This window comes from Pseudorasbora parva, chromosome 8 (genome assembly GCF_024679245.1).
Source record: "Pseudorasbora parva isolate DD20220531a chromosome 8, ASM2467924v1, whole genome shotgun sequence".
Classification (NCBI taxonomy): Eukaryota; Metazoa; Chordata; class Actinopteri; order Cypriniformes; family Gobionidae; genus Pseudorasbora; species Pseudorasbora parva.
Window position 1 is genome coordinate 15,079,745 of NC_090179.1, and position 15,000 is coordinate 15,094,744.

Below are 15,000 nucleotides of genomic sequence, written 5' to 3' on the forward strand. Positions count from 1 at the left end.
GGGCCTTTCCTTTCCGTCAAGCTACGGGCGTCCGGAGGTGACACCTGCGCTCCGAAATAAATGGACAAATCCGCTCCTAAAGGACGGTATTTGGCCGTGGCCAGCCGCCGTTCCACGTACATGTCGTCGAGCGAGAGGCTGCTGTAGTTTCCACGCAACTCCAGGACCACGTGATGCCAGTTCCCGTCGTTAACCGGCCGGCCCGATATCCCGATGCTCCTGGGACTGTTGCTGCAGTCCAACTGGAACCACAACTTTCCCTCTTCAATCTGTCAATCAAATGCAGATAGTCTATGTTGAATGTGATGCATTCAAATTTTCAACATTTTCTTTCTGTTAAATAACGTAATGTATAATCAAACAAATGCGATCGTGTAGCGCAACACCCTTAAAGGGTTAGTTCACCCAAAAATGAAAATGATGTCATTAATGACTCGCCCTAATGTCGTTCCACACCCGTAAGACCTCCGTTCATCTTCAGAACACAGTTTAAGATATTTTATATTTAGTCCGAGAGCGTATCTAAGTTTATGAACACTATACTGCCCATGTCCAGAAAGGGAATAACATCATCAGAGTATGATTTTGCATCGAAAATACATTTTGGTCCAAAAATAACAAAAACTACGACATCAGCGCTGGGAAGATGAATCTGTATTTAAACTGGGTCATTAATGTGGTAGAAATGTGAAATTATTTTTTAATTTGGTGTTTTCTAGACTGAGAAAAGACAGAAAATGTATTTTTGTCTCATGTGGATGAAAGACTACAATTCCCAGCATGCTTTGCTGCCCTACGAGGCCACTCCCAAAGCCACCACTACTGATCACTCTGACTGGATCACTTTCCCACCGCGACCGCGTTCATTTTCATAAAATCAGTTGAGTTAGAGAACAGACACTACAATTAAAAACTGAACGTGTGTGTTCAATATGTGATTTAGCCGCTGAGGGAGTCTCACAGCGCAAACTGGAGGAGTCAAATTACATACATTCCGGATGAGCTGTGGTAAGAGGTCTCATGATGAGAGCTGAGGTAAACGCGACTGCACTCATTCACAGCGCGTGTTCAGTCTGGTGCGTTTTTAAGGGGGGTTGGGGGTTTGGAGCACGATCATTTGAATATACTCCAGGGTTTCTACTGATACAAAGCCATGTGCTAATCGCTGAAGTAACCCTTTAACTAACTGATGTCCCATATGGACTACTTTGATGTTTTTATTCCCTTTCTGGACATGGACAGTATAGTGTGCATACACTTAGATACGCTCTCGGACTAAATATAAAATATCTTAAACTGTGTTCTGAAGATTAACGGAGGTCTCACGGGTGTGGAACGACATTAGGGTGAGTTATTAATAACATTAATTTCATTTTTGGGTGAACTAACCCTTTAATCAGAGATTCCTCCTCCCAGAGAACTCCTTTTTACCCAAAATATTTACTTGAAGTCCTTCCTGAGATTAAGTTAATAACTATGGTTCTGTTCTGAGCAAGAACTCCCTGCGCATCCATGCAGCCTAGCATGGATAAGAGAGCAGCAATAACCCCCTAAGGCCGAGTGTCCACCAAAGCGTTTTTAGCCAGCTGTAAACGCTAGGCGCTCTGCTGAAAACGCCTCACTGTGAAGCGCTTGAGAGCGTTTTGGCAGGCAGCGTTTTTTTTTTCTTCAGTTGAGACTCTTGTTATGATAAGTAAAATCCACAGAAGTGTTACTAGTTTCCCAGGTAGCTTGTTTCTGTATTGATTCTCTATAAAATTGCAGATACAATGTAAAGTATATGCTCTGGCTCTTGTTTTAAATCATTTTGTTCTGTTATTATTCCTTGTTGTCATCTGTTGACAGAATGTGGAGGTCGGTCTGTGTTGTGTTTGTCCCGCCCCTCCTCCACCGTGATTGGACGGCTGGGTGAAAAGTGACAGTGATGAGCGCTGCGCTTTACTCAAAGTTGAACATTCTTCAACTCTCGGCGACCAGTAAAAAGGTCGATCAGCGCTTGAGCGTGAAATACTTTCTCAGCGCTTCGTTGCGCTCCAGGCGTTCTAAAATGCGGCGCTTCCATTGAAAACAATTGAAAACACCAGCCAGCTGCAGGAAAAAAACGCTTTGGTGGACACACGGCCTAAGGGTAAACAGAACAGAACCAACATAATGTATTGCAGTTATCATTAATGTCAATAATGTACAACATAATTCAGGAATTTAGTCTGATTGAAGGGGAATCAGAATAGCAAATCCTGACTGGAGAGAGATGGAGCTGGGGATGGAGGAGGGTAATTGAGCTCTGGAGAAACGTGACAGCTGCTGATAATACTGAGGAGCTATATATGTATGCTGTGATAGCCATCACATTCCTATAGGTAGACGTGATCAGCTGACCTTGATTAACTAACGCTATGCTCGATTTTTATGATTTAAAAGTGCAGTGTGTAGTATTTACGAGGATCTATTGAAAGAAATGCAATATAATATACATAACTATGTTTTCAGTGGTGTATAAAGACTTCACATAATGACGCGTTATGTTTTTATTACCTTAGAATGAGCCATTTCTAGACCATGGGTCCCCTTACAGTGAAGTCACCATTTTGCGCCGCCATGTTTCTACAGTAGCCTTAAATGGACAAACTTACAGAGCGCTAGTCACTCTGTGCTCTCACCGACGATGACATTTTTGTCTTGGGTCAGCCACCGTAGCTTCTCTATGTGCTTCGAAAGGGAAAGGCGAGCTTTGGGCAGTTGCAATTGACACCTCAGCCGCTAAAATTCACACACTGCACCTTTAATGAATTATTGTTATGATTGTTCAAAGCAGCTTTAAAGTGACAAACAAAAAAAACAGACAGACAGAACAATAGTAAACAACAAAATATCAAAATAGCTAAAAATTATTCAGTTGAAATCAGTTCAGTATTGATTCAGTTTGGTTCTATAACTGTTTAAAGTTAACAAAATGTCCACATCTGCACATATGGACTACTTTGATGATGTTTTTATTCCCTTTCTGGACATGGACAGTATAGTGTGCATACACTTAGATACGCTCTCGGACTAAATATAAAATATCTTAAACTGTGTTGTGAAGATGAACGGAGGTCTTACGGGTGTGGAACGACATTAGGGCGAGTCATTAATGACATAATTTAAATACTACATAATAACCCTTTAACCTTTCAAAAATGTGTTTTAGCCTTTTATACCTCTTGATTTCCATGTTAAACCGTATTTAGGACAAAGTAAATAAATGATATGAGCACGTAAGTGTGTGTTTGTACCTTCAGCACGCTGCACGGATCTGCACGCGTGTACATGATGATTCCCTTGCTCTGCAGCGTCCTGATCCGGAGGGCTAACTTCATCTCTCCGCTTCTCTCCCCATCCGTCACTCTGTACTTGATATAACTGTTCCCAGAGAAGCTCAGAGAGGTGTGTCCTGAAGAACACAGAGAGACAAAAAGAAACCGCGAATATTTCCAGAAGGAGCCATATTACATTTGAGCAATAATGAGGCTCCACACAGGGGTCAAAGGTTACCCGCACACTCCCCCAGTTTGCCCGGCGGACACTGACACGCGTACGCCCCCCTGCTGCTGTCCGTTCCAACGCACTGCATGTCACCGGGACATCTCATATCCGCACACACCTCCGACGCAGCAGAACAACTCCCGTCTGAGAGAAAGAGAAGGAGAAATTACGATTGCAAACAAGTAGCGGTGTGCCTGGATTATATAAGATATTACTGATCTTTTTTTGAAGAACTAGCCTAATTTAAACGCACACAGCTCTAAAAACGGGTACCTGCGGTTTTCGAGTGCAAGGACATGGCCCGTGTTCAAGAGTGTCATTTTGTAAGTGCATGTTTAATAGGCGAGCTAGGTGGGGTTCACACACTGCACTTCCCCTGGATTAACATCTTTTAAACACAGGGTTGAGATCACTTTTACCCTTGTGTTAAGGGATGTTTTACATGTCCTTTTGACATAGGTTAGCTGTGCTTTTATATAAATTGTGAGGGAAAGCTTTCATGACAACAATGTACTAAAAACACAGTTACAGTTTTCATGTGAGGACTACTGAACTACTGTCTGTCAATACAATCCCAGTTGACATGGAACGGAGGAAATGACTAAAAATGCTGTTTAATTCATACAAGGCCAGTAGGTGGCGATGGCACCTAAAGAAACACTACGTGTTAACAGTTGGTTTAAACTTTGTACATGTTAACCCATCAGTTAGTTTACATTTTTTGTTTTGGTTTACATTTTTAAACCCAATGGTTTGTTAATTTTATTTTTACATGTTTAAACCCATTTGGTTTAAATAGTTTTTACATTTTTAACCCAACGGCTTGTTTATTTTTTTATTTTTTTAACTTTTTTTTTTACATTTTAAACCAAACGGTTGGTTTACACTTTTTTTTTAAACCAACTTGGTTGTTGATTATAATTTTTTCAAAACTGTTTTTAACTCAACAGGTGGTTTTATTTATTTATTTATTTATTTATTTATTTATTTATTTATTTATTTATTTATTTATTTATTTATACCTTTAAACCTAACAGTTTAGTTAGATTTTTTTTATTTTTTATTTTCCAACTATGGTTAGTTTAACTGTTTTTTTTTTTTTTGTTGTTGTTGTTTTTTTTTTTTGTTTTTTTTTTGTTTTTTTTACTTTTTTTTAACCCCTAAGTTTTTTTTTTTGTTTTTTTCATTTTAAACTTATACATTTTTTTTTTTTTTTTTAATACTTTTTTTATAACCCCTATGGTTGGTTTAAGTTATTTTCTTTCTTTTTTTCTTCTTTTTTCCTTTTTTTTTTACATTTTTAAAGCCAATGATTGGTTTATACAATTTTTTTAAAACTTTTTTAAACCAAACAGTTAATTTTCTTTTGTTTGTTTACATTTTTAAACCAAATGGTTGGTTTATTTATTTTTTTAAACCAACGGCGTATTATTATTTTTAATAATAATTATTATTTGTTTGTTTACTTTTTAAACCCAACAGTTTTTTATTTATTTTTTACTTTTTTAAACCCAATGGTTGGTTTACATTTTTTACACATTTACACCTAACCGTTTGTTTAAAATTTGAAACCCTTTTAGTTAAATATATCTTTTTTTTTTTTTTTTTTTTACATTTTTCAGCCAACAGCTTGTTTAAATGTGTTTTTTTGTTTTCAAAGTAACAATGGTTTAAATTAGTTAAAAAAATTTAACTTTTTAAATGGTTGGTTTCATTGTAATTTTTAACAGTTGGGTTTGTCCATATATGACCCAAACATGGGTTGAAACAACCCAGTATTCTGGTAAAAAGAATACACATTTGTGTATTTACCGAAAAAGTAATTCTCTTAATCTTTACTGTAATTTACCAGGATTGCAGTGTAAAAGGGGCTGCACACTCACCGCTGCACACGCATCGTGTATTCCTGTGAAACTTTGGCGACACAAAGCTGGTTTTGGTGGAGCTGTATGTGAGCAGACTGTGGGAGTCCAGTATGATGGTTTGTTCACACTGGGCCTCCCTGCAGTCCAGACCCGAGCAGTTCTTATCCAGAACCGCAGACACCCTCAGAACCTGGTCCAGCTGACGTCGCGCAGAGCTCAGCTTCTGCGTCACGAACGCCGCCTTGTAGAACGCGCCGCCTTCTGCTGTCTCCACGGCCACCAGCAGGTCCAGCTGCCCCGTGGATTCCACAGGCTGCACACTGAGCACGTGCAGAGCGTCGGGGCGGGGCGTCGCCATGACACTGGACAGGACGCGTTTGACCGAAGGGAGGTGACGGGACACAAAGTCGTGAGGGGAGACGTGGTCGAAACGGACCGTCACAGCATCGTGGAGCATCTCGACCGAGGCCTGCTCCACGTGCACGCTCACGGGCACGTTCACAGTAAAGCGCCCATCGGTTACAGTAGCGTTGAGGGTGTAGCGGCCTGCGTCCAACCCACTCAGTGCGATAATTCGACCATCTCGAGGGCTGACCTGAGAGACAAAAACAGACACAAGGTAACACTTTATGTACAGTCCTTGTTACACGCTAAAAGTTGTTCCTGTAGTAGAATATACATATGTAGTATAAATTATACATAATTACACCCTAATACAAATCCTATAGTAATTACATGTAGTTAATTATTATTTATCAGATATACATTTAGATGCATAATTACACTGAATGGACACCTTAAAATAAAGTATAACCACACATAATATGAGAAAGATTTATGACCCCTTGAAATCAAAATTACAATGAATAAAATTACATTTGAGTAAATATACACATTATAATTATTTTTCTTATGGGAAAATGGATTAAAAATATTGACGACTCAAAAAAAAAAGTATGTTCGTAACTGAATCAATGAATTTCATAATTATAAAAACATTTAATCTACAAGTTTATACTTAAACAGATATTTTATTAATATTTTATGTACACATTTTACGAATGCAAATTTCTTTACAAAAACAAAGCTAAAATTAAAAAAAAATTATCATGAACCTTGAATAAGCTACATTTGAATGTTGAATTTGAATAACATAATTTCCACTTATTTTCATAGATTTGATGACTTCATTGTCATTCTAATATATACATTTTACTACTTTTGATTTGTACTGATAAACAATTAAACTACAAAAATTGCATTCATTACATTTATTTGAATCTAAGTGTCTCAAAGTGAACAATTTGAGTCGTAGGGGTTTAGGAGACTAAGTTTAGGAACACCTAATCATTAAAAGACGAAAAACTGTCAAAATACAAACATGACGTGTGCATGAAGAAAAGGCAAACCAATGCAACACACACTCAAATACCTTGAAAAGGCTGCTCTGCTGGTGTGTGTGTCCGTAGGTCAGTATATCAAATGCATCCTGGTCTGTCGCGTGTATCTGACCGATCACACCTCCTGGAAACTCGTCCTCCATGGTTACAATGTGCACGTGTAAAGGTGAGGCCACTGGCTTGTGAACGCTCTCCTCGATCACACGCACCAACACGCTCGCCATCGACGACAGGGGCGGCCTACCCGAATCACTGGCCTATGGTGTGAAACGGCAGACAGTGATTGGCTGAGTCAAGTGTCAATCAAACCGCAGAAAAATTAGAGGATAAAGAAACATTATTTGGATTGAATATTTTGAGACGCAGCTTGTTTTAAAATATAACAATTCTCCATGAAATTTACATAAATCATATAATGATAAAAGGAAGTGACAGTAAGACATTTATAATGTTTTTATGCTTATATTTTTTTAAATGTTCTTTTGAACTTTCTGTTCATCCATTTTTTTTTTTATTAGAATGATTTCTGAAGGATCATGTGACACTGAAGACTGGAGTAATGATGCTGAAAATACAGCTTTGATCACAGGAATACATTAGATCTTAAAATATATTTAAATACCAAACAGACAAGTTTTTATCAGACGAGTTCAAGAGACTTCCTTCAAAAATGTATATCATTTTTTTTACCAATCATAAATGATTCAACGGTAGTATATAATCAAGATTAAAATCACTTGCATTCTGTGAAACTAAGCACATTTTTCATTACCTGCACGTGAATGACGTATTCTGTGCCTTCTGACCTACGGAACACCTGATTGGAGGTCAACAGCCCCTCTCTATCCAGTTTAAACCACGCCCCTTCGTTTCCTGATAGGATATGGAAATAGAAAGGGGGGCCGTTGTGGCTGGCGTCCTTATCGACGACGGACAGCTGCAGGACACTCGTTCCCAAAGGCTTGTTCTCCTGTTGATGAGTAAAGCTTGTGTTAAACTGATGAATTTACTCTGATGTGATTGGCCGATTTACTTGTCGCTCATTATCCTACCTGTATAACTGCAGTGTGATTGGCTGGGGTGAAGGTGGGCGGGTTGTCGTTGACGTCAGAGATGTCGATGTTGACCTGTACGGTTGAGGACAAGGCTGGTGTCCCGCTGTCAAGAGCTCTGATGGACAACGAGTAACCAGCCATCTACAGATACAGATACAGAGAGAGAAAGAGAGAGTGAGAGAGAGAGAGAGAGAGAGAGAGAGAGAGAGAGAGAGAGAGAGAGAGAGAGGTTTAAAACGTACAGAATAAGAGATGAAAAGAGAGTTCAAAGTGAAGAGAGATGCACGGCATTATATAAAAGTCCATGAGAAGCTGGCAGATCATCATTTTTTAAACTTCCTCTCAGTCTCTCTTCTTTTTACTATCTTTTTACTACCCAAGGATCAATGGTGCGTGGACACTCTTAGAATTGCTCTTTCTTTTTCTTCTTCTTCTCCGAAATGAGGGCCTCACATGTTTTAGAGACTAAACAGGCTTAAAAACTCATGAAACTTTGCACATGCATAGGAATTGGGGACAATTTACATCTAATATAGGTATTAGAATTAGGTGTGACAAAATGGCTGCCAAGTTGTGTGTATGTGCGCAAAATTCAGTACATCTCAATACATACAAAAAAGTATCTTGGATCAAAGCCACAAACGCTACAGGAAGCCATTTTGAATAAATTTATTCTCATTTGCTGTTCATTAAAGCTGAACTATGTAATTTTTCTGTCCGCTAGAAGCCGCCTATTCAAAACAAAGGCGTAGTTTAATGACGCCAAGTTTGAGCGCAGCATCTTGGGACATGTGGTCTTCACCTCACAGCCGGTGGAGAAGAATCGGGAAAGGACTTGGGCAGAAATCGTGTTGATGGATGTGATTATTAATGTTACTGTAGTATGAAGCAGAGCAGAACCGAGTGTTGAGGAGCTGATATTTTACTGCAAAAATACTACATAGTGCACCTTTAGACATTTGAGGCATATGATTTTCTCCCAAAACTCCACTGATAAAGTTAAACACTATTCAGAAGGGATTCTTTTCCTAAATGAATCATTATGTTTTCCCTCTTTTTTTGAAGCTTAGCTACAATTAATGGACTTACAGAGGATTTACGCAGAACGTTAATAGAGTATGTCTACATCGTACATCAAAGTCTTATTTCAAAAGAGCCAGCAAATGATCTGACCCCCTTTAACCATCTATAATTGAACAGACTCAGTAAGCTGAACGCAACAATGACTTCATTAGGCTAATTGACACGAGCCTAAAAAGGAAACTTTGCATAACATCTAAAGAAGTTTTAGCCCCATCTAGTGGTCACAGTGATACAACATTATGTGCCACTTGATCAAAACTATGCAGATTTTCCCTCATGCAAATACAAATGAAGTTTGTAACATTTGTGTTACAAATGTAGCAGAATCTGTGTCAGTCACTTGATCAATGATCAAACTCCAGGGATTTTTTATCTGTTATGTAAGGGTTTTACAGGTGTTATACTATTATCTTAATCTCAGGCACAAGGAGAATCTTCATAATAAATTAATCCCTAGAACCATGTCTGTTATTAAAGGCTTTCATGTGTGGATATCTGCCGTGAAAGATTTGATTTCTTCTTCTTCTCTTAGGCTGTTCCCTGATCTGTGGCATTTCAAATAAAGTCTTTGTGGGATTGCATTCTGTCCCACGTTCCTCACCATTTCTCGATCCAGCTGCTTGTTGACTTTGATCTGGCCTGTGATTGGCTCAATGAAGAACTGGTTCTCCCGGTCACCACTAACAATGGAATACAGGATGTCACCATTGGCTTGGCTGTCAACGTCTTCCGCGGTCACCTAGGAAACCGTCACAAAAGGCCAAATTAAAATGCGGGTCTCAAAAGACAATAATAAGACGGATGTGAATTGACGGATCATGACGGGTTACCTTGACCACTGTGTCTCCTATGTTAGCGTCCTCACTAATAGACACGCTGTAGGCGTCGCGGCTGAACATGGGGGCGTTGTCATTGACGTCTGTCAGGTTGATGTTCACCATGGTGACAGCACTGAGGGGTGGAGTCCCGCCATCCGTGGCCTCCACCGTCAGGAAATAATCCTTGCAGGACTCAAAGTCCAGCGGTCGAGATACAGAGATGGCACCTGTATGCAGCACAAAAGTAAACATATAACTCAATACAGATTGAATATATCAGATATGTAAATAAAAAAAAACTTTTTTATTATAATTATTACTTAAATATATTATATCAATATAAAAATAAATGTATATTATAGCCAGCTTCAAATATTCAATTTCAATACAATTTTTGGATAACTAATTTAAAGGTAGACTATGTAAATTGTGGCCCTCTAGTGGTTAAAGAACAATGCATTTTGTAGAAGAACATTGTTTTGGTTGTGCTTCGGCCCTGCTGTGTGGATGCATATGGTTATCCTACTGCTCATAAAACATTGACTACTAGGCATACAAGATATAACCAGCGTAGATGAAAGGATCTCAGGCTGACTAGCTGAAGATTAATTATAATTTGTTACATTTATATAGCGCTTTACATATGGGGGGGGGGGGGGGGACCACCTCCACCTCCACCTCCACCTCCACCAATGTGCAGCATCCACCTGGATAATGCGACGGCAGCCATATTGTACCAGAATTAGGAGGCCATGATGGACAGAGGGGCCAATGGGCAAATTTGGCCAGGATGCCGGGGTTACACCCCTACTCTTTATTGAAGGACATTGTGGGATTTTTAATGACCACAGAGAGTCAGGACCTCGGTTTAACGTCTCATCCGAAGGACGGGGCTCTTTGTCAGTATAGTGTCCCCATCACTATACTGGGGTGTTAGGACCCACACAGACCACAGGGTGAGCGCCCCCTGCTGGCCTCACTAACACCTCTACCAGCCGCTCCTGGTTTTCCCAGTTGGTCTCCCATCCATGTACTGACCAGGCTTAGCCCTGCTTAGCTTCAGTGGGAAACCAGTCTTGTGCTACAGGGTGATATGGCTGCTGATAAGATGTTACTGTAGCTTTACCCATTAACAGACAGAGAACTTATAACAGAAAACTATCTTATTCACCTGTTGAGTAATCTCTGTGTTGCTTTTACAACATTTCAAATACTTGTGAGTCATCATGGTACAGCGTATTGTGCAGAATCTGCACATATCTGGCTTACTTGAACTCAGGGCACTATGCAACAAATAACTTTGCAGAGTGAGATGAGATGAGAAGATATTTTGTTCTGCGTGGTGTTTGATGTTCTTTGTACTGTATTGATCTGCCCACCTAGAATACATTTTTGTTGAAAAGGATGAGGATGAAACAGGAAGGGAGGAGATGGCTGGATTATAGGGTTTAGTTTGAATAAGGAACTGTATGTAAGAAGTGTTTTTTAATGAATCATAAAATGGCCCTGATATGTCACTAGACATTATGAAATCATGTTCATTTCAAATACTTCCATCACTGACAGAAGTATTCCGGCCAGGATATTGTCATTTAAAAGTTGTTGTTGCAGCCCTCAACTGATGTTGATGTTGTCATGTTGTGTTTTGGCCTGAAGCTCCGCCCTCCACCTATCGACCAATCAGGAAGTCAGTAGTGTTTGGGCATCCGGGTTGCCAGATCTGCTCTAGTTACCACAGCTGCTCTACAAATGTTCCTGCCTATCTGACAACCTCGAGTCAGGGGGAAGGGGAGAGGGATACACCGCTCTACAGTCATTTAAAAGTGATTGCAGTACCAGCTTTGGCCACAATCTTACATATACTTCCTTTAAATTTGATTTAAAAAAATAATACACATATACTAAAATGAGTTTTCTATTGGTGCTAATTGTGTTTCACCGATTTAAAATTCCCTGTTTTTAAACCACAATGCTAAAAAACGCATGCAAACGATAAGCTTTCGTGACCGTGCAGCACAGCAAGATCACATGAGCATAGTCCCAAATCTATCCCAGTTGGAAAACATTTCTACCGGTTCATTGTGTCTACCGGTATATCGCCCACCCATATGATCTTATGTAATGCATCGCACCTGTATTGATGTTAATGGTGAAATGTCCCTGTTGGTTTCCGGATCTGATGTTGTAGTATATATCAGCGTTGGTGCCAATATCTTTACTCGCAGCGTAAACTTGCACCACTTCCGTACCCACTGCGACATCTTCAGGAAGCGTTGCCAGATAGTCCCTCCTCTCGAACACGGGCGGGTTGTCGTTAATGTCCATGACCGTAATAGTGATGTTCGTGAGAGAGGAAAGGTGAACGGGGACGCCTTGATCTGATGCACGGACCGTTATATGGTACGAAGACTGAACCTCGCGGTCCAACAAACGCTCCAAAACCACAATCCCGGATGATTTATCAATGGAGAAGAATCCATCAGCCGAGTCAACGAGGGAATAAACCACTTTACGATTAACACCTGTAAAATAAAACATGCAGGATTTTATATCAACAATACTACACCAAAAAGATTCATTTTTAGAGTTTAACTTCTATTCTTTTACTATAAACTCTTAACTAAAATGGTACATTTTTCATGTTGTCGAAACTGTCAAAATGACATGTTCATACCCAGATCAGGGTCTATGGCTTGTATTCGGGTCAGCAGAGCTTTAGTGGCGGTGTTCTCGTAGACGCTAGTGGTGTAATGGGGCATGCTAAACATCGGCGGACTGTCATTCACGTCCAGGAGAACCACCATCACCTCAGCTTCACACCACAAACCGCCGCCGTCCGTCGCACGGGCGACCAGAGAGTACCGCGCAACCTTTTCACGGTCCAGCGCAATGGCTGTCCTCAGCTCGCCTGCAGTGTGAGAAGGACACTTTTACGCAAACAGCAACACTATAAACAGGACGTCTCTTTGAACCCGACGACTCACAAACCTGTGTGCGGATGTATGATGAAGTCTTCTGCTCCAGGACCGAACAGCGAAAACTGGATCTGTGCGTTTGAGCCGGTGTCAGCATCTGTGGCTTTGACCTGGAGGATCTGCTTATTCAAGGGGATGTCTTCAGACACGGACACCGAATACACAGCCTACACACACAGACACACATTACATCAGTGTAACAAAACGCTTCTGAACATTGTCAGCACATTCGAACAATTTACTTGTTTTTGGACATCATGGGTGCATTCAAACATTTTTGGCCATGGTAGGTATATTTAAACACTCATATGCATGAGGTCGGAGCATAAAAGAAACATTAAAATGTTCAATTCAATAATTTTGGCCATTATAAGCACAGGTGCATTCAAACATGTTTGGCCTTTCAATGTGACCATCATTGGCATGTCTGAAATTGTTTTGGCCATTATAGGTACTGAATGCTTTGTTTTGAATGTTTTTGACTCGTTTAGGCACATTAAAACACTAGCTTTGAACATTTTTGGCCATCGTAAGTACATTCAAACATTCATTTCAATAATTTTGGCCATTTTGGTGCACAGAAACATTTGATTTGATTGGTTTTGTTCTGTCACAAGTGCATGGCTACTTTTTTTGTCCATCATAGTCACTTTCAAAGGTTCAAATCAAACGTTTTTGGCCATCATATGTGCATGCAAGTGTTTTTGGACCATTGGAGGCAAATTCAAACTTTCATTTAAATATTTTTTGGTCATTAGAGGCATATATGATTTTTTTTATATGATAGTGGCAATCAAACATTTTTAGCCATAGTGGGTAGATTCAAATGTTCAAAATGATCATTTCTGACCTTCATAAGCATGTTTGAACAGTCAATTTGAATGTTTTTGCTCATAACAGGTGCATAAGAGGAACATTCAATTTAAATATTTTTTTGTCATTCATTTGGCCATTGTATACACATTTGAACATTTTTGGCCAGGTGTGTGAAGATGTTTTTGGACCATTGCAGGTACATTCATATGTTCAATTTGATAATTTTGGCCATTATAGACATGTATGAACATCTGATTTGAACATTTTTGGCCATCATAGGTGGATGCAAACATGCTTGGCCATCATAAGCACATTCAATTATCATTATTGACCATTATAGGCACACATGAAGACCTAATTAAATTGTTTTGGACCATTATGGGCACATTTGAATGTCTTATTTGAAAGTTTGGGCCATTATAGGTGCACTTAATGCTAGATATGAGATTTTTAGATAAAAACAAGTAGGCAGATTCTACTGTAGTTTAAATGCAACTATAAACAGTACAAAAAACATGAAATGTTTAATTTAAGTATGAACCTTTTATTATTGATTTGCCGAACAATTATACTGTGTAGCTAGGCAGCTCACTAAGTTTTGAGACTTAGAACCTAAACGTTCCCTGCTAAACAGACTGACCTAATTTTCTGCTTGACCTCATTTGAACAAGGTCATGTTTTATGCTTATAGATCATTTCCACTGAACTTCTTGGCTGGCGTAAGTGGACTTATTGGTTTCAAAAATATTCCTGGCTTTGGCTTATAATCAATCATGTTTACCATGTAGATTTGAAACTGTCAAGCGAGCATGCTCAAAAAAAGCACTAATTTGTTCGTGTTTTTTTTTTTTTTTTTTTTTTATAAACAGCAGGAAACCAACTTTGATGATTGCTACACGTTCCCCCGATTGACTTTTACAGCGTAAAGCCTGACATATAAGCTGTGTCTCATTTCAGAAGGCTGCGTCCTCCGGAGGTCACATTCGAAGGCTGCATACATCATAAGGCTGTCTCATTTCAAAAAAGTGAGTAGGACACTCCGAATGCGCCCTTCAAATGCGTCCTTCTTTCACAGTATATCGGAGTGTGCATGAGGTGTAGCCTTCACGGCTGGAGATAACCCACAACACTGCGCGCCGCCGTTTACAACCATCATTTTTTAAAATATATTACATGAAAAAACGGCACCACCGCCAGATATACATGCAAGCGTAGGTGTGGTGTTTAAATGTAAGTAGTTACATAGTAAACAGATAGTTGTGGTAAACAAGATTACAAGTGTTTAGTGCTTTTTTAAACGTTTAGAACAGTACATTGCTGTTAGAAACATTTCATAGTCATTTTCAAGTTATACATAATTTTCATTTATATAACTGGCGTGAGAGCGCAACGAGGTTGAACTTGTTGGCATAGCAACATGATACTTCCTGCCTGTGTGACCTACAAAGGAAGTCTCGTTTAAC

At 39.4% G+C, this 15,000-nt stretch overlaps 1 protein-coding gene across 5 annotated transcripts in view; it reads right to left on the reverse strand.

Annotated features, from left to right (window-relative positions):
- fat3a (FAT atypical cadherin 3a) overlaps nt 1-15,000 on the reverse strand; it is a 211,446-nt gene that overhangs the window by 25,079 nt on the left and 171,367 nt on the right. For all 5 annotated transcript variants that reach the window (XM_067450195.1, XM_067450198.1, XM_067450196.1 and 2 more), the window contains 12 exons: nt 12,735-12,888; nt 12,421-12,654; nt 11,879-12,268; nt 9,759-9,973; nt 9,530-9,667; nt 7,843-7,986; nt 7,563-7,760; nt 6,823-7,047; nt 5,409-5,985; nt 3,535-3,669; nt 3,276-3,433; nt 1-269 (listed from right to left, as the gene is read on the reverse strand). The exon at nt 1-269 is cut by the window's left edge and continues 200 nt beyond it. In XM_067450195.1, coding sequence (XP_067306296.1) covers nt 1-269; nt 3,276-3,433; nt 3,535-3,669; nt 5,409-5,985; nt 6,823-7,047; nt 7,563-7,760; nt 7,843-7,986; nt 9,530-9,667; nt 9,759-9,973; nt 11,879-12,268; nt 12,421-12,654; nt 12,735-12,888 — 2,837 coding nt within the window. The remainder of the gene's footprint in view (nt 270-3,275; nt 3,434-3,534; nt 3,670-5,408; nt 5,986-6,822; nt 7,048-7,562; nt 7,761-7,842; nt 7,987-9,529; nt 9,668-9,758; nt 9,974-11,878; nt 12,269-12,420; nt 12,655-12,734; nt 12,889-15,000) is intronic.